This window comes from Bos indicus, chromosome 14 (assembly GCF_029378745.1).
Source record: "Bos indicus isolate NIAB-ARS_2022 breed Sahiwal x Tharparkar chromosome 14, NIAB-ARS_B.indTharparkar_mat_pri_1.0, whole genome shotgun sequence".
Lineage (NCBI taxonomy): Eukaryota > Metazoa > Chordata > Mammalia > Artiodactyla > Bovidae > Bos > Bos indicus.
This window is the reverse complement of record NC_091773.1, coordinates 82,060,730-82,081,201: the sequence shown is the minus strand read 5'-3', so window position 1 is coordinate 82,081,201 and position 20,472 is coordinate 82,060,730. Positions and strand designations below refer to the sequence as shown.

Below are 20,472 nucleotides of genomic sequence, written 5' to 3'. Positions count from 1 at the left end.
AGTTAGACTACGTAGAAGTTACATTTATCGTTAAACTCAGCCCACGTAAACACAGAACGTTCTTCTAGGAAGATGTTAACATTTTTAAAAGTTCTTTAAAGGAGATGTGGAATTTAAATTAATCCTTAACTTCTAGAAATCATTTATTAGCTTAAATTTACCAGTCTGAAACCTTTTATTTACTAAAAATTCACAATAAAATAGACTGCATGTAACATAGACAACATTTACTTCAAACGTAATAACTCTGGAAAAAGCAGACTCAGGCACCCAGTTGAAAAAGTGCTTTAATTTGGGGGTTTTACTAAATGTTCATTGCAGAAAATAAAAATAAGATATAAACGTAGGTAAACAATGTCGCCACACTTAACGTTTTGGTGTGCTCGCTTCCTGTTTCTGTGTTAGTTTTTGTGCTGTGTATGTGTGTTTGTATGTTTTACAAACTCGGGGAATCATGATTTTGCGCGAAATACGGTATCGCTGTACCTTTTCCCGATTACACGATTTTTTTTCCCCACAAGCATGATCTTCAGTGGCTTTAAGATATGATACCAGTTTTATTCTGTAAATCTAAATATCTCATACCTGATTTTCTTACAGAAACCCTGTCATAATTCTTGCCGAGATGGGAAACAGGTCTTTTTTTAGAGCCTGGACACGCCAAAGGTGGTCTTTAGTTGCGTGACCACACACACGTTATGCTTGTGGCCATGCGTGTCGTTCATGTTCTAAAGTATGTGCTAAGTGAGTTACACCAGCATAATGGTGTAATAACCATCCACAACAAATTATAGTCAATGTTGAAAGAGCACTGATCAAACTGCCTGTTTTATTGCTAAATGTTCCTGGCTCATTTAAAACAAGCTAGAAGCTGACTGAGTGCCTTCTTTATATTAAGGGAAGTAGAAAGGGCTTTTCTAGAATTATTTTAAGGAGACTTTTAGTGAAACTTGGAGCTGCCTGATCCACGTTTGAGGTATTATTCTGGGAATGGATTTTCCTGCCCCTTCTTTCCATTCAGGTTTCCCTGTGGCAGGAATACACATCAGACACCAGGCTTTCCTGTGAGCTTTAATAAAGTTGATCTTTCCTCACCACTACCACACAGTATCTGTTAACTTATATGAGTATACACTTACTGCAATTACAGGTACACTAGCCATTAAATTGTTCAACATTTTATTCTTCTGAGTATTAGAGCTGACACCAAGTCTAATTTTTTTTTTTTAAGTCATGGAATGCATATGACCAGGAAAAATGTATATATACATCTTTGTATCAACCAAAAACGTATTGCCTAAGAAACAGATGCTCCTTTAGGTCAGGGCCGTCTGACAGACTTTTCACGTTGATGCATAGCTGATCTAGTACAGTAGCTGCTGGCTTCTGTGACTCTTGAACGCTTACATTGTGGCTAGTGTATCTCAGAATTGAATTTTCAAGTTTACGTATGTAATTTGACTTAAGTTTTAGTAGCTTCATGTGGCTTGTTGTTCAGTCGCTAAGTCGTGTCTCTTTTGTGACCCCGTGGACTGTAGCCCACCAGGCTCCTCTGTCCATGGGATTTCCCAGGCGAGAACACTGGAGGGGGTTGCCACCTCCTTCTCCAGGGGACCTTCCCCATCCAGGGGAAGACATGAGCCCATGTCTCCTGCATTGCAGGCGGGTTCTTGACCACTGAGCCACCAGGGAAGCCCCTCATGTGGCTAGTGACTACTTTAATGGACTGTGCTGTTTTAGTTGTTTACTGCTTAATAAAGTTCAAGTATAAAATAGGATATATATTAGGATCACAATTAAAATATTTGACACACCATGCCGTCCTTAAAAATGGCATTCCCCATTACTAATAGATTGGCTTTTATGAGAAAAAAATTTTTTTCTCCTTTTAGAGAAGGAACCAACTTAAAATATTCTTTTGTTCCACCCCAAATAGCTAAGGCAAGAGTATAATCTTCCTTTGGAATGTAGTAATTGGAAATTATTCAAGATAGATATGACAGGTAACCTGTAGAGACTTGACTGAGACGAATGTCCCTAGATTGCACCATAAATAAATAGACATGAAAATAGCTTGCTCTGGTTTCTGTTTCCCTAGCAATAAAACCAAACACATTTATAGTATAAAAAGGTACATTTCATAATTGAAGCTATCATTAGCTTTTGGTTCAGTGTAAGCTCTTTAGCTTTTCTGTTAGAGATGAAAATCTTTTGAGCAGCAATAACAGTTGTCAGACTAAGCTTTGAATGACCTTGAAACCAAGTCACCCAGTAGGTGACTAACAAAATTGTATTAATCTTAATTGAATAGCTAATCATTTTAAATCACTTAAAAAGTTACATTCCCTCAGGGCTAACTTCAGCATACTCTAGATTTTCTTATGCTGGTTGTTTATTTTTTTTAAAAAATGGTATACAAGACAGAAAGAAACTGATGTTTATGAGGAAACGCTAAATATGTTGTGTGACTAAAGCCATTTTCTCAGATGAGAAGTATCATCCATGCGCCTCAGTTAAATTAGTGTGTATCCTTGGTGTATTAGTATTTTTTACATCTCATGGATATAAAAACTGTGTCAGAGAAAGTTAGGTCAGAGTGTGTTATAAAGTTTTATTTGGCATTTCCTTACGCATTCGCCATATGAACATGGTGATCATAGGGTATGCACTTAGACCTTGTTTCTCAGAGAGAAAATAGCACTATCTCTTCTCACAGTTCAGTTGCCTGAGTTCGTAGCTTTCAAACGGTCAGCTTATTTTAATTCTGTCAATAATTATTTCCAGGATCATTGAGGTTTTGCCAACATTACAAAACCACAACAATCATGGAAATTATAATGCTGTCACTGTAATGGAAATTTTTCATTATGTAGGGTAAAAATAAAACTTGTTTCATTTGAAACTTTTTTAATTTTCAGTTTTTCAAAATTCTGTAGGGGAGCTTTTCTTTGGAAAAAACTAGGTGTAAGGAAAATTTCAACTTGAATTGCTTCACAGTATCCACAGAATGATGAAACAAAACCAAAAAAGAAATGTGTTTTTTTACTCCTCACCCGTTAAATCCGTAATGCTTTATTTTAAGCATAGCCCCCACCTTTGCAGAGAAGCTAAGTGTGGAAAGTCTCAGCCTTTGTGAATGCTTGAAGACAGCCTGTGGGATGAGAACCCAGCCCCTGGTCTGACACTGCCCACAGAGCGCCCTTAGAAGTGGGCCTGGGCCGGGGGAGGCTGCGAGGGTGCCGGGCCCTGCAGTCGTCCTTGCTGGAAGCAGGGTTAGACTTAGGCAGTGTCACGGTTCACCTGTACAGCTCTGTAGAAAAGAAGACAGAGCCAGGAGTGGAAGCACAGCAGAGGGGCCTGGTGAGCATCCCGTCCAGGCAGTACGCAGCCTGGAGGAGGCCGGGGCATGAGCTTTCTGCTCGCCCTTCTGTGTGGAAGCTGTTCATCCCCCAAATCTGCCCCTTAAAAAATAGCAGTAATTTCACCTATGGCTTTCTAAAAATGTGCTTCAGGTCAGAGACTTAATTCAAGACAGTGGAGAGGAGTTTTACCTTTTCAAAACCCATAAAGAACTGGGATCTGGGCATCTTCAAGATTTTCCATAATTGTACGCTAGTCTAGTCATGTGGCATTTTCCTGCAAGATTTAACTTAATTTTGCTGCACTTCACAGTCAGAAGTTATTGGCTGGACTCGGGGAGCAAGTTTACGTTCCAGCTTTTCCATCATTTCAACCAGCTCAGCACTGGCCTAAACCATAGACCTCAGCATTTCCAGTCCTGAACTTTGCTCAAATCAAGCCTTCTAAACTATACTGTTCTTTTGGATAGGAACACATTAGGACTGGTTGCTAAAATAAAAAGCAGTCTCTGTGTAAGAAACCAAAACCAAATCATTTATATTCCCTAGCCAATAGAGCTCTGACTTAAAAGTGACAGTTGAGTGCAACAATAATTCCTATTCATTTTTATTGAAAACAATTTGCGTTTTAAAGAAGTCAGACGGTCTTTTTTTATATTGGAGCATGCTTCATTTACGTGCTGTGTTAGTTTCAGATGTACAGCACAGTGATCCAGTTACACACACACGCCTATTCTTGTTCAGATTCTTTCCCCACATAGGTTATTACAGAGCATTGAGTCAAGTTCCCTGTGCTGTACAGTAGGTCCTTGTTGATTATCTGTTTTATATATAACTGTGTGTATGGGCTTCCCTGTGGCTCAGCTGGTAAAGAATCTGCCTGCAATGCGGGAGACCAGGGTTCAGTCCCTGGGTCGGGAAGATCTCCTGGAGGAGGGCATGGCCACCCACTCCAGTGTTCTTGCCTGGAGAACCCCATGGACAAGGAGCCTGGCAGGCTGCAGTCCACGGGTCGCGAAGAGTGGACACGACTGACCAGGCACACAGCAGTGTGTGTGTGAACCCTGACCTAATTTACCCCTCCCCGCTTTTCCCGTTTGGTAACCATAAGTTTGTTTTCTGGTCTGTGAGTCTCTTTCCATTTTGCAAATAAGTTCATCTGTATAATTTTTTGGATTCCACACACAAGTGATATCATGTGCTGTTTGTCTCTGCTTAGTATGATGAGTCGGACACGACTGAAGTGACTTGGCGGCGGCGGCAGCGTGACCACGTCGCTACAGGTGGCAGTGCGCCGTCCTTCTTACGGCTGAGCAGTGCCCACTGTGCCTGAGAGTGCACTCGGTTTTAAAGGAGTCCCCATTGAGCACTTCCTGGTCGGCTGCTGGCAGTGTCTGGGTGAACGAGCCTGGCAGTGCCCACTGTGCCTGAGAGTGCGCTTGGTTTTAAAGGAGTCCCCACTGAGCACTTCCTGGTCGGCTGCTGGCAGTGTCTGGGTGAACAAGCCTGGCAGCACGCTTGCTCTGCCTGTTACCTGTACAGCTGCCATCTTCAGTTCAAGGAATATGAACTCGGATCCCAGATTTCCTGGGATGATTTATTCTAAATAATTGCATTCTTCCAGTGAAAGTGACTTAAAACTCTGTCAACCTGACCGTTTATATCTCTTAAGATTATTCCACTATCCAGATTTTATCCTAGTCTTTTAACTGTTTTCTTGGAGTAAGCATTTTACTTATTATTTAAAAGTGAAAAGATATAAAGCCTAAAGGAGAGTAAAATATTTTTGAAATTTATTACACTTAAGTTATACTCTGTGAAGAATTGATGCTTTTGAACTGTGGTGTTGGAGAAGACTCTTGAGAGTCCCTTGGACTGCAAGGAGGTCCAACCAGTCCATCCTAAAGGAGATCAGCCCTGGGATTTCTTTGGAAGGAATGATGCTAAAGCTGAAACTCCAGGACTTTGGCCACCTCATGCGAAGAGTTGACTCATTGGAAAAGACTCTGATGCTGGGAGGGATTGGGGGCGGGAGGAGAAGGGGACGACAGAGGATGAGATGGCTGGATGGCATCACTGATTCGATGGACGTGAGTCTGAGTGAACTCCGGGAGTTGGTGATGGACAGGGAGGCCTGGCGTGCTACGACTCATGGGGTCGCAAAGAGTCGGACACGACTGAGCGACTGAACTGAACTGAACTAAGTTATACTCAGTTTCATGAATTTACAACAGAAATTTGAATGCTCTTTTTCCTTTGGAAAATAAATTCATCGTAATGGGATGAACACTGTTGTCTCTCTATTTGAACTACAGTATAAACCATGTGTTTTATAGCTTTATGTTTCATTTTATTCAAAAACCAAATGCATTTTTTTCTGCCATTTTACAATGAAAGCTAAAATTTCCAAAAAGATTTTTCCTGAACTCAGAAGATTCTTCATAGAAATGTCCCCAGTTTCAAGATAATACAGATGTGTTGGTTTCTTAGCATTTTTGTGTTCTGAACTTGAGTGTCTTCATTTTTGAGATGTGTCTGCTTCATTTTAGCGAGTGACAGTGTTGTGCTTATGTAACTTGGCGAGTGGCAGCTAGTGTTTTGCATGAGGATTCGTGTGGTAAAGGATTTGCTATAGAAAATGGGGAACCATGTGAGCTGTGGTATGATTTCAGATGCCCAAGCAACCACAAGCACATAGGATACTTTCTACAGCTCCCAGAGGCCTTTGTGTCTTCATTCGAAAAAAGTGATATTATTGTGCAAAGCTACATTGCTTTTAAAGGCAGTTTTCTGCTGGTGACAAGTATTAAGCTCTAAGTGAGTTGTTGCTGTAAAGCATTGAATACCTATGAAGTTTAGCACACTTTAGAAAATGAATTAAGAAAGTCTTACGTAGGCAAACTCTTTGAAGATTCGTTAATCTCCAAGTAAACCCTAAATGCGTGTATGAGAACGGCAGACTTTGAGCTTTCTCTTCAGAGGTCGGTGTGTGTGTGTCTCCCTCTGTTAAAAGCGCTCTCAAGACAGGCTGCGTCTCGCTCGGCCGTTTCCCGCGCCCAGGGTGGACCTGGTGCTCAGGAATCTTGGTTGAAGGAGACTTGAATGAGTGGACTCGTACCTCCCTTAAAGAGGAATTGACTTTTAATTCATTGTGTGATGGATTCATATCTTGGTCTTTGTTGCTTATTTAAATATTGCTTAATGCCTCTAGCTAAACTAGAATTTTCTCTCAACAGTCTGCTTTGGTGCAACTCTGGTGTACCCAATTTTGGATACTTTGTATTACATATATAAAGAAAAGACCATGCTAATTTCATTAATTTAAGTTTTATTTCTATCAATAACTTTCTATTAAGAATTAATAGGTCTTAGCTTTTTATAACAGCATATGAAATGTCTCCAAAGTTTTCCTGAGGTTCTAAACTATTGTAAAATGAAAGCGGTTATTATTTACAGATTGTTGTTGTTCAGTCGCTAAGTCCTGTCTGACTCTCTGCAACTCCATGGACTGAAATCCAGCGGGCTTCTCTGTCCATGGGGTTCTTCAGGCAAGAATACTGGAATGAGTTGCCATTTCCCCCTCCAGGGGATCTTTCTGGACCAGAGATCCATCCCACATCTCCTGCATTGGCAGCCGGATTCTGTAGCACTGAGCCACCTGGGAAGCCCTTATTTCCAAATGTGTTACCAGTGTAAATATCTGCTAGTTCAAAACTTCATACATTGTATTTGCAATGAAACAAAGAACTATGGCTAATACAGACTAAATTACCTGTCGTCTATCTGGCAAAAGATCAAGCCATTTCATTAAAGTTCATTAAAGTTTCAAACAGCATTTAAGTATCTGTAGGCTGAAAAGGAATATACTAGTTGCCAGATTTCTTGCTTTTAAAAATTACTTAATCTAGAAAGGAGAGTACGTAGATCTAAACATAAAATAGGATAAACGTGTAGCAACATCTGAGAATTCAGTTCTGATTAAGGTAATGTTGCTGTACATACATTAGCTTTTAAACTAATACAGTTTTAAAAATTTAAAGAACCTTAATACAGTGACATTCACTCAGTTAAAGCTACAGTTAATCTTTCTTTGATGACAGATGTCAAAGGAATTTTAGTATCCAGCCTCTGTAGATGTTATCATAATTTATAGTTAGCTGTTGTTGTGTCAGAAAAGCATAAAACTGCCTATTAATCGAGTCCTCTGGTGGGTAAAGAGCCAGAAGGGTGCTATATATCAACTGGGAAAATCTCTTGCTAATAAGGAATTGTGTTGTTTTCTATTAGGCGCGGCATAGCTTTAGAAATTTCTACCGATAGTGCTTCTTCAGCATCTTCAGTCACCTCCTCTGTCTTAGGAATAGCTCTGTGGGAGGTCTGAGGTCCATGGACCAGACTTGCACCACAGGGGAGCTTGTTAGAAACGCAGAGTCATGACCTTTTACAGACTTAACTGAATCAAAATCTGCAAGTGATTCGCATGCCCGCTGCTGTTGGAGATGCACTCAGGCACATGGCCCTCCCTTCCCGTTCTCGTGCCAGGTGGGCCTGCTGTTGGTGGAAGGGAGTGAGCGGGCCCAGCACGTAGTGTGTATCCCCGCTTCCATTGGTGTGGGTGGAGAGAAAGGCAGAACCACATTTAATGCCAACACCTCCTTCTTCCCACGGGGGTACCTCCTGAAGCCATGTAGTATTTTTAATTGCCTCCTACATAAGTTGATTTTTCTAGCTCTGCTAACATCTAAAATATTTAGTCCCTTGGCCATGATACTGTTCTTGACACCAGCCCCACCTCGGAAGCCAGTTAACCACCTGCAAAAGATTCCGAAAGAGGAAAGGGTGACTTTGTGAGCACGGTGACGTTTGCAAGGCGGTCACTACAATGACGAGTGTCTTAACGCCTCCACAGCGTGCAGGGTGCTGTCCTAATTGCTGGACGCATGAGACGGATCATGTCGGGACTGTGCCTTCCGTGACGGGACACATGAACAGAACGGGGCTTGCGAGCAGGGGTCAGAGGTCTGCAGTGGGGCGCTGCCCTTCCCTGCCGGCTGCACGTCCTTCGGTCCCTCAGCTCCTCTGAGGGTCCGCCTGGTCAGCTGTGTGGGGTTGACGACAGTGTCTTTCTCACTGTGTGGCTAGGAGGGTAACATGAGACCGTGCCTGTGGGGTAGTTAATGTACTTCACGGCATCTAAGCACCCGGCACTGTTAATCTACATAAACACCAAATATTGTTTACATTCAGAGCAGTATTGACTCATTTACGTAGGGCAAGCGCAGTTTGAGAAACTGTAATAGAAGCAAGCATGGAGTTCCCTGGCAGTCTCAGGGAAAAGAGCCCTGCCTCAGAAAGGAAGAGTTGTGTAGGGTTTCCCAGAACATGTGATTTTGTGGGTGGGTTTTGCAGGATTAGTCAAGTCTACAGACGGTAAAGTGTCTGCCTGCAATGCGGGAAACCTGGGTTCGATTCCTGGGTCTGGAAGATCCTCTGGAGAAGGAAACAGCAATCCACTCCAGCACTCTTGCCTGGAAAATCCCATGGATGGAGGAGCCTGATAGGCTACAGTCCATGGGGTCGCAAAGAGTCAGACACGACTGAGCGACTTCACTCACCAGGCAGGGAAATGTAAGAGATATTTCAAATGCAGAAAATACCAAGTGCCCAAGTCCAGTGGTGTGAAAGTTCTTATCTGGACAGCAGCAGGGAGTGTCGTGGGGCCAGAAGAGACAGGGTGTGGAAGAATGACTCAGAGCAGTTACCCGGGGCCATTACGGAGGCTGGTTTGTGTGGACTTCTGAGACGTTTGAATCTGACAGAGTGGAGAGCTGGTGAAAATGCTTCCACTGGGGAGGTGGGATAGCAGTCTGTGTTAGAGCCTCTCTAGAGATCAGGCCTTCAGGCGCTGTGGCCATAGACTGTTAGAGCCTCTCAGATGTCTTTCTCTTTCCCCGTTTCTCCTAAACTCCAAATCCTGCTTACTGGCTGCCTGCCATGTCCAGATAGCATGTACAAAACCAGGCTCCTTCCCTTCAAACTCTGTTCTTCCGCTTGTATTCCCCCTCCTGAAAAACAGATAGCATTGCCGTTTCCCGTGTTCTTCAAGCTGAAGATTAATAGTGGCCCTTGAAGTGTCCTTTTGCAGCAGCTCCTTCCTCTGCGGTCCCTCCGCTCTCTCCCTTCCCTTTCTTAAGTCCTCACCTCCGTTCCTCTCTCACCTGCCTGAGTCCTGACGGGCCTCATCTCCATCCTCCGCACTGTCTCCACAGGGTCACAGAATTGAGCTTCATTAGTCCCCTTTCCTTCAGGTCACAGTCAGCATGTTTACCTGACAGATCACAGCCTTCACACATGCTTCCTAGTTCACTCCTAAGTCCCAACAAAAGGTACTTTCGTCATCTCATTGTGAATAAATTGACTTTTGGTGTGGAAACAACCAGACTGTGGCTAAGCACGTTTAATTTGAGTGGAATTGTAGAAACTCCTTGTCAGGACGCCTTGTTAGAATCTTAGCTTTCCTTCCAGTGGCATCACCACCTCCCGTTTTTAATTATGTGAACCAGCTGGATGGGAGAAGAAATTGTTTCTTAAAAGGCACTGGTGTCTCTCGACTGGGAGCTTGGACTGTATGGAGTCACACCCGCAAGACTAAAAGGGCAAGTTTTGGAGCCCCTTCCAGCTATTGTGTATCAAGTTGTCAATTCCCAGACTTTGGATTCAGTATGAAAAGACATTTGAAAAGAGATTTCAAAAACAGCCACAAAATGCTGCAGTTTCTCTTCTTGTTACAGAATGATGATGGTGAAGCATGTTTGGATAGTTTTTAAGTGTTAGGTCGTTCACTTACTTAGATACCAGAAGCTGCTCCTCCTGTCTGGGCTGTCTGGTCTTTTTTTTTAATACGCTATAAATGTAGAAGGGATGAGATAAGTTGTTTCAGGGCAAACAGACTTCACCTTTTAAAGGAACTCAAACTATCGAATATTTTTACAGTTGTTTCAGAAATATCTATTTAGTTTACTTATTACTAAATTCCTTCTGAAAATTCCGCAGGCGTCCAATACCCACAAATACACTACACTCTGTAAAAGATAATGAGACACAAACACTTCTTACATTTTGTAAGATCCTTTCCCTCATTTTCTCCATTTTTGAAATTAATATTTCTCTGAAAATGTTGTTTTATTTTACTACTAGAAGGAACTGTCAGGTAAGATTAATCCTATAAATATATAAATGAAGAAAAGACCTTATGTATGTATATAGTAAAAGACCATATATGTACATATACATACATGTATGTAATAAATGTACGTGTGATTAAAGTACCAAAGGACTAGTGTCCACACAGTTGTTTTGTTTGCTATTATATTGAAAATTAAAGTTAGTGTATGATATAATATAAATAAAGTATTTGCTCATTCAGAATATGCTGCTGCTGCTGCTAAGTCGCATCAGTCGTGTCCGACTCTGTGCGACCCCATAGACGGCAGCCCACCTGTCTTCCCCTGTCCCTGGGATTCTCCAGGCAAGAACACTGGAGTAGGTTGCCATTTCCTTCTCCAATGCATGAAAGTGAAAAGGGAAAGTGAAGTCACTCAGTCGTGTCCAACTCTTAGCGACCCCATGGACTGCAGCCTACCAGGCTCCTCCGTCCATATCTTTGTGTATAATCCTTTCTATTAAAAGGGCTTTGGGGAAATTGAATTCAGGCTTATTCGTACATACATTCATGTATGGGCACATGGGAGCCTATATTTATACTCTCAAAAGAACTTGGAAATTGCCACAGAACTATTCTACTTTGCAGTAATTTGGCCTTAATGTTTTTCACCAAAAATTTAGACATAATATTTGGAGATATTTCTTGGTGAACAGTTACTTTCATTTTAGATTAGAAAAATAATCTTCCTGCATCAGGCAGGAGAAAGTGAAATAATAAGTCGTTAAAAAAATAAACACTGTTTTTTGTCTTTCAGACCTGAGGATTATCGGCTGTAGGAGGAAGAAAATTTCAGAAAATAACGGTGTGGTGCTTGAAACTCCTTCCTCAGGGCAGGATGAAGCAATAGCTGCCTTCTGGAAGGAAGCCTGCTCTGGGGGCTGAAAGTTTGTGGGGAAAGGTCGGGAAGGGGTATCCCTTCATTAGGAAATTGCAGTAAGATGTCATTTTATAGAATTGTTTTATTGTATAGTGCTATTTGAATGTTGGAAATGATAAGAATAAAACTGCGCCTTACTTCGTTCAGTGTCCCATTTAATGAGAAAAGCAGACCCAGGTGGTGTGGCAGCTGTGGTCGCCAAGTGCCCGTCAGCGCCGTCTTCTCAGCTCAGCTCCGGTTCTGGACGCCTGGGGACAAGGCCCTCCACACGTCTCCTTTCAGGGACTGTTGTATGTAACCCACCAGCTCAGCAAGGCAGGGCTTGCCTGAGCTCCTTTCACACTGCTTCACCTTCTTCTGTGTCCCACAGAGCTTGCTGCTTTCCGTGTCTGTGCCCCGAAACCTGCGACGCTGTGTGTCCACGAAGCTCCTGTTGGCCCCTCTTCTCTGTCCTGGGCGCTGCGACTGCCCCGCTGGAATCAATGTGTCCAGCAAAGTCTCCTCTGGAAATTCAGCAGCTAAGACCCTGCGTTTGGGGTTTTTATGGTGGTGTGCCCTAGCCAGTCAAGGAGCGGCTTTCAGACCACTCCTCCCACTCATGCAGCAAATACACACTGAGCCTGATACAGGCGTTGGGGAGCAGAAGTCACCTGTCTTCCCTACACCTTCACACGCACCAAAGAGCCTGCCGTCTGTCACGGGTGGAAAGGAGCTGGGGCTCGACCCGCACGCGCATGCCTGCGCCTGGCGGTTGCAGGTGCTGGAGTGACTGTGTGAGCTATGGCTGAAGTCCACTGGGGGAAAAGGTAACATTAAACATAAAGCATCGCTGTTAAGCACCTTTAACGGACCAAACACAGCTGCTTTATATAAATTAAAATTAATTCCTACATCAACCAATATTGTACACAAGATTACCTCCCCGTTTAAAGATGGGCCCGAGGCGGCGGCAGTAAACCTGACCACGTCACAGACCTGCTGAGTGGTGCCGTCGGGACTTGAAGCCAGGCAGCCCGGCTCAGGCGGCCATGGACTTAGCCACCACTAGAGGAGAAAAAGTCAGTACGTATGTATCACAAATTCAAGAATAAAGTAACCGTGACCTGCCACCAGGAAGTGGCAGTTACGTTTCAGACTTTTGGGCCAGAAAGAAGCCCCACCTCTTCCTTTAGACGTGTGATGTTGGGTGTGAGCGGGTGTGAAAAAAGCCCCCAGCTCCTGCTAGAGCAGCTTTCACAGGGAGGGCTTCTGTATCCCCAAAACAGGTGTACCTCAAGCACCTAGAACCATGCCCGGCAGGTCCAATCCCTGGTTGGGAAGATCCCCTGGAAGTGAAAATGGCAACCGGCTCCAATATTCTTGTTTAGAAATCCCCGTGGACAGAGGAGCCTGGTGGGCTCCAGTCCACTGGGTCCCAAAGATTCGGACACGACTGACCACAAACACGGGCCTGTCATAGCGTCAGCTCTGCACTTCCATGGATGCAGAACCAGCGGGTGCAGAGGGCTTCTGATGCCACAGTGTGAAGGACTCGGGTTTTCAGATTTTGGCATCCACAGGGAGTCCTCAGAACCATTCGCCCACGGATACCAAGGGACCACTGTTAAATATTCAATACGAACATTGAGACTCTCACTTGCTGAGTGAGAGCCCATTTGGCCGCGTAGGGGCTGTCCAATCCTCCAGACCCGTGTAGACCTAAAAGGGATATGTCGTTGGACTGAATTCCTCCTGCTCTCGGGGGCTCACTCCATTTTGCATTCAGAGTAGAGGCTTTTATACCAAATGGCTTTCAGAAGCAGGAGCTATCAGACTTCCCGGTCCTGCCCATTTGCCGTTCCTTGAGAGTTTAACAGCCAGATCTCTGTTTCTTCAGAGAACATAAACACAGGGAGCCAAATAAAACTCACAGCTCATGCAGGGGACCGGGAACTCGAGGGGGCAAGACAAGCTGAACTGTTAGACTCGTCGCTCATATCAAAATAGGTTGAATAGAAGAAACAAGAACTGGAAAAACAAAAATACAAACTCTTACATGAAGGAAATTCTACTCCAAATATCACATGGGGAGGAAAAGAAAGCTGATATACATACTCTGTTGCAACATTGTCTGTAACAGCAAATTAGAACAGATAAGGAGTCAAGTCACTAAAATCAAAATTCTGTTTGCTCATGCGCGGTTTTTCACCAGGTGCTAAGTGTTATGCTGTTGGGTAACACCAGCTAAATGTGGAAAACCCCATCCGGTTGAACATAACGACGGTGGAAGAACAACCCACAACAGCTGTCTCTCGTTGTACCCATGTGACTGCCTGCTGTTTCTCTTCAGTAAAGCATGAGTTAGTATCCTGATTATAAGTAGCAAAGGAAAAGGAAAAACCTGAAGTATTGTGGAGTTTTGAAAGGAGAGAAAATGTATTTTGCAATAGCCAGAGGGCAAAAGTAATCACATTAGCGAACATAGAGACAACACTTTAAAAAAGAGCTTAATCAAGTTTCCGATAACCGCCTGCTTTCTGGGGAACTGAAAACCAAAAAGCACTCATTGGAATGGGTTAAGGATAACTGTGGTTTCCCAGGCTCAAGTGTAAAGAATCCATCAACCAGTGCAAGACTCAAAAGACGTGGGGTCGACCCCTGGGTTGGGAAGATCCCGTGGAGAGGGCATGGAAAAATCCCCATGGACAGAGGAGCCTGGCGGGCTGCAGTCCATGGAGTCACAACGAGTGGGACATGACTGAGCACACAAGACACAGGCTAACTAACCTCCTCCAGCAGGAGAGCACGTGTGTCCCCCGAGCTCAGCCGGGGTCCTGCAGACGTGGGTATACGAGAAAGGGCGAGTCGCAAAGCCAGGAGAGCTGGGCTTCTGTTTTAAGCCAGTTCAGGGGAATGAGAAATAGATCAATAAGCCACAGATACCAACCTCTGCTTTCCCGTTTTACTTGGAAAACTACAGTGTTCCTCCCAGTTCTCCTCCATGGTTCAAAAGCCACAACTGTTTGCTATCAACACCTCCACCAAGCAAGCTTCATGTCTTATCAAAATAGCATTCTATATTTACTGTAATTTTTTTTAAAATTAGGAACTTCTGACGTTTAAAATTCTGAGAGTTTTCTTGTATCACAAGATGGTGTAAGGTTTGAGATTTCTGCCTCACATCTGTTTTCCCATAAGCCCATAACACATCAGGCAGGGATTCGTTTATAGGACTGCATATGCCACTTCATAGTACAGACAGCAGTTGCTGCTGTTGCTGCTAAGTCGCTTCAGTCGTGTCCGACTCTGTGCGACCCCAGAGACGGCAGCCCACCAGGCTCCCCCGTCCCTGGGATTCTCCGGGCAACAACACTGGAGTGGGTTGCCATTTCCTTCTCCAATGCATGAAAGGGAAAAGTGAAAGTGAAGTCACTTGTCATGTCCGACTCTTAGCGACCCCATGGACTGCAGCCCACCGGGCTCCTCCGTCCATGGGACTTTCCAGGCAAGAGTACTGGAGTGGGGTGCCATTGCCTTCTCCACAGACAGCAGTACTCACATATAAATCCTGGTTTAGCACATCCTTTCATCAAGCAGACTCTTCTTCCAGGGTGGGTCCTAAGAGGTCACACTCGCCCGACCCCAGAAAACGGGGCTAAACAGGAGATCCTGTACTCAAGTCTGGCGTCACCCCTCGTCATGCCTGGTCCGCGTAGGGTGCAGCTCGCTGCAAGGCCTCCTGAATGGGCGTAGTGATGCCCTTGACACAGCCAGCCCTCCTATCCACGCCTGGGGGATCCCGGGGTTCCATCAGGACCTAGCCAGGGGGCCGAGACAGAGCTAAGGACTAAAGCAGGTCGTTAAAGCCGTTCTCTACCCAGAATGCAAGGCTCCCCTTTCTCCGCCTACTTCCTCTAAATTTACAAAGCGAATACAAGAGCTGTGCTCAGTGAGGTCTCCCTTGTAGACAAACTAGGCCACAAGCTGGCCCAGGGGCTAGGGTTGGAGTGATGAAGCAATGCTGCCGTCTTTAAAAACAATTGAAGAGCAGGATTTGGTTTTATTGCCAGATTTACCCCAAATGAACAAGGTTTTGAAGAAATACATGCAGTTATCAGATTCTCTACTATTCCTTCCTTCCCCTCCTTTCTTGGTAATTTCCTCCCTGATGGATCCAGACAGGGTCACAAAACCTGTGCCCCATTTTTTTTTTTTTTTCCCGAGTCTGTATGATTTGCTTTCCTACCTTCTGGACAGGGAGCTTAGTACCACAGTCAGTCAAGAACAACATTACATGTCCAGGTCTCTCCAGGCTGAAAATCCTCCCATCGGCCAGGTAGCAAATCCTGAGTCCTCAAAACCTAAAAGCCCCAGGAGGGATATAGCTGCCAGTCTCTACAATGCCAAGTTTGAACTGGATAGAACCCCACTTACAAAGGCTTGATCTTTCCAAGACAGACATTAAGATTCCATTTCAACTTAAGGACAGGCTCTTGCAGAGAAATGGTATTCCGCACCCCCACTCTCTCTCTGCCCAAAAGTCTACAATAAAGAAAACTGAGAAGTTCTGCAGCATCACTACCACTCAGCACTCCGCCTTCAAAAAGAGCCTGAGACCAGCTCTCAGTAAAACAGCGGGTCCCTCCAGCTGAGGCCGACTGTCATCAGGCTGGCAGCCAGCAAGGTGTCGGGTCCCTTTCCAACGAGGACGGCGTGAACGGGACCGCAGCGGGAGGCACACTCAGGCGCCAGGGCCACTTGGTCCACGAGAAGCTCTCTGATTTCCAACCAATCTTATTTCACCGCCTTCACTTTTCAATTCCAAAATTAATACCTAGTAAAACCTTGCAGATAGTGGCTGCCAGCGAGTGTCTCGCTCACGGCACACCTGTGCTTTATAGGTTGGGCTTATGGAGCTCCAACTTGTCAGCCTGTATTAAATCATGGAGAAGCAACACTTGAACGGTGATGCCATTTTAAAGCCTGAAGCTGAAAAGGGTTTTTAATATTTAGAGGAAATTCTGAGCATAAAGCCTATCTGTCTTTTACTTTGGGGCAAATTCACAAAGTACAAATAAAATATTTTTTAAGTTATTAGGAAAGTATTACGAATTACTTTATCAGTATGCCTTGTTACCAGCGCAGTAGAGAAATCGTGGAGAAATGTAAATACGCGCGTCCTTCAGAAATTCTGACTTCTAAGTCTGAGCCTTGGAAGCAGCCATTAATTAGTCAACTTAATAGTCTGTATTCTTGGGTTTCCCTGGTGGCTCAGATGGTAAAGAATCCGCCTGCAATACAGGAGACCGGGGTTTGATCCCTGAGGCAGGAAGATCTCCTGGAGAACGAGATGGCACCCCACTCCAGTGTTCTTGCCTGGAGAATCCCATGGACAGAGGAGCCTGGTGGGCTGCAGCCTGTGAGAGTCAGACATGACCGAGAGACTAATACGAGTCTATATTAACAAGGGATCAGCTGCTCTGTTGCATTCAGTTATTCAACAGATATTATAGTCCAGAAATTGTTCTGGGTTCTTGAGATACATATGTGAATAAAGTTTCCTGCTATCATGGTATGCTATTGTGATTTATAGTAAGAAACATATGTTATATATACCTATAGATTTGACATATATTGATGTATACATTGGAGAAGGCAATGGCAACCCTCTCCAGTACAATTGCCTGGAAAATCCCATGGTTGGAGGAGCCTGGTAGGCTGTAGTCCATGGGGTCATGAAGAGCCGGACACTTACTGAGCGACTTCACTTTCACTTTCATGCATTGGAGAAGGAAATGGCAGCCCACTCCAGCGTTCTTGCCTGGAGAATCCCAGGGACGGGGAGCCTGGTGGGCTGCGTCTGTGGGGTCGCACAGAGTCGGACACGACTGAGCGCCTCAGCAGCAGCAGCAGCAGAGTACACATACACTTACTATATACTTGGTTTGTATCTACTAGACAGATAGATACGTCTATTTTTTTATTTATTTTTTAATTGGTGAAAAATTGCTTTCCAGGGTTGTGTTGGCTTCTGCTGTACAATAATGCAAATCAGCCACAATTATACACATAGCACCTCCCTCTTGAGCCTCCCACTTCTCTAGGCCATCACAGAGTGCTAGGCTGGGCTGGGAAATATGTGTGTGTGTGATCAGTCAAGTCTGACTGCAACCCATGTCTGACTCTGTAGCCCACCAGCCTCCTCTGTCCATGGAATTTTCAAGGCAAAAGTACTGGAGTGGGTTGCCATTTCTTTCTGCTGGGGATCTTCCTGACCCAGGGGTGGAAACTGTGTCTTTGCGGCTCCTGTATTGGCAGGTAGATTCTTTACCCCTAGCACCAGCTGGGAAGCCCCTATATATGGATACATGTATTTGATCTTCATCCCTGTTGCTGGCACAGAGCTCTTTAAAAACCTCCGCATTTCCTAAGTGATGAAAGCCACAAAGAGGCCTTTTGTTATGGATGGTAGGGAGGGGATGAAAGCTGCAGGTGGAAATACTCATCAACAAGCAACATTTAGTCAGTTATGTTCCATTCGGTGCCCGTGTAACGAAGCCTCCATAGGAACACAAAGGTCAGGATTCCGAGAGCTTCCAGGCTGGGCAAGAAAGACACATCCCCGTGTCCACGAGCTGAGCCCCGAACTCCACAGGGACAGAGGCTCCTTGGCTCGGGGCCTCACCCTGGGTATCTCTTCACCTGGCTACTGATTCATCTCCTTGAATGTCCTCCACAATAAACCAGCAACCGACTGAGGAACCTGACAGTTCCTGAGCTGGGAGATGCTCTAGCAAAGCCACGGAACCAGTGGCGGCAGGGGGGCGGCGGGCATGGAGACCTGGTTTACAGGCAGACACGCCCGTCATCGCCTGGCCTGGAGACGGGCCTCCAAGACAGGGGCCGCCTTGGGGAACTGAGCCCTTAACCCGTGGCGTCTGACGCCAGTTCCGGAGGGCAGGGCGGGCGCGGAGGCACGCGGGCGGGCGGGCGGGCGGGCAGGCGGCGGGGCGGGCGCGGGGGCACGCGGGCGGGCAGGCGGGGCGGGCACAGCTGACAGCGCCCCTGGGGACGGAGAGCGCGAGGCTGCATCTGGGGAATAGACTGCCGGCGGCGGGGACGCGAGAGGCGACGGGAGGCTCCCTGACTCACCCCAGGAGGAGCGAGAGTCAGCACAGCGCCCCCCAGTCGTCCTGGAAGCCAGCAGCCTCCGTCTGACTCCCCCAGGCTCCTAGAAGACTGGGGAGTCCCCGCATACAGGGTGCAAGTGGGGAAGCAACAGGCAGACAAGACACGCAACTTCTCAACTCCGGTGACTGGAAACCCTCATGTGTACTTCACAGGCCGAGAACACGCCACGTGGCCGCTGAGACAGTCTGGAAAAGAGTCTAACCTGTGCTCAACAAGAAGAGAACATAGTTTTGTGGGGTTTTTTTAAAAACGTTTTATTTTGTAATCTGGGTATAGCCAATTAACAACGTGAGTTTCAGGCACAGGGCCTCATATCCATGTATCCCCCTCCCCAAAACCGCCTCCCATCCAGGCTGCCCCATGACACTGAGCAGAGTTCCCTGTGCCAGACAGTAGGTCCCCGTTGGTTATCCACTTTAAATACAGCTCTGTGTACATAACCATCCTGGACTCCCTAAGTACCCCCTCCCACCCAGAAACCATAAGTTCATTTTCTAAAGTCCATGAGCCTCTTTCTGTTTTGTAAGCAAACTCATCTGTATCATTTCTTTTTCGATTCCACATATAAAGGATGTCATATGATATTTCTCCTTCTCTGATTTACTTCACTCAGGGTGACATTCTCTAGATCCATCTGTGTTGCTGCCATTGGCAGTACAAGATGAAAACATAGTTTTAGCCGAGGCTAGACTGTCTCTCACACAGCAGCCAGAGTGCAGGCGCCCGCAGTGTGCAGGCGTGTGTCGGGTGGCACCCTGCAGGCCTGTAAGACCTCCGCCTCCCGCTCCAAGACTGAAGAACGAGGCGGGAGTCAGGGACAGCCACGTCAGTGCTTTGATGGGTCTCACACGTCTGGAGCGGGATCCTGGAGTGGCGCCACCGTGGGTAGCAGACTGCAGTCGGGCATGGTGCAGTCTCCACTCCCAGGAGAGAAGGGAAAGCTGCCAACGGGCAGGAACTGCCCGCAGGCTGGCTCATCAGTTACCAGGAAGCATGCAGACGGGCACACCGTCAGCACCCCTTTGATGAGACCAAGTACCAGCGGGGGCTGGGGGCGGGGAGGGGCGGCCAGTATGTGGAAAGGGCAGCTGTGTGAGTCAGGTGTGCACGACACGGGCACTGGCCCCGCAGCATTAAAGAGGGAGTGCCAGAACAGCCACCTGGGGCGGCCTGACCACACAGCATCTCTGGTGATGCCAGATTTAGGGAGATGAGAAATGCAGTCTTTAATCAGCTGAGGGAAGAACGTATGGACAACAACTCCAAGCTAATAAGGTCCCTCATGAGGAACTGGGCTTCCCCGGTGACCCAGTGGTAAAGAATCCACCTACCAACGCAGGAGACGCAAGGGATGCAAGTTTGATCCCTGGGTTGGGAAGATCCCCGGAGGAGGGCACGGCAACCCCCGCAGTGTTCTTGCTGGAGAGTCCGTGGACAGAGGAGTCTGGTGAGCTAGTTTCCAGGGTTGCAAAGACACGACTGGGTGTACCTGGTGGTCCAACACTCACGAGCGACAGAGCACGTGACGGGTTCCAATCAAGTGGCGTAGCCGCAGTGGGTGACTGTTTGATAGGCACACAAATTCAAAATGAGAACAAGGAGGCGTTAAGGTTCAGAAATGGTGTCCAGGCCGAAATCTTTGCTCAGCTGTGCCAGCAGAAACCCTCGGTCTGTCTGCACCCTGCCAAGCTGCTGGGGAGATGGGTGACCAGGTTCACAGTCCCTTGGATCACTCTCCAATTCTTGAAAGCCATCTTCAGCCTTGCGGGTGCAGACCCGGTTCCTTCAGAAAGCACTGCAGACGTGCACCGTGGGTATTTCGGGAGAGCGGTAAGTTGCCC

General features: G+C 46.0%; 1 protein-coding gene across 1 annotated transcript in view; it reads left to right on the top strand.

Annotated features, from left to right (window-relative positions):
* MRPL13 (mitochondrial ribosomal protein L13) overlaps positions 1-11,602 on the top strand; it is a 40,880-nt gene extending 29,278 nt beyond the window's left edge. The window contains exon 7 of the mRNA XM_019973896.2: positions 11,339-11,602. Within this exon, the coding sequence (XP_019829455.2) occupies positions 11,339-11,360 (22 nt within the window). The 3' untranslated portion in view covers positions 11,361-11,602. The remainder of the gene's footprint in view (positions 1-11,338) is intronic.
* Positions 11,603-20,472: the final 8,870 nt, after the last annotated feature.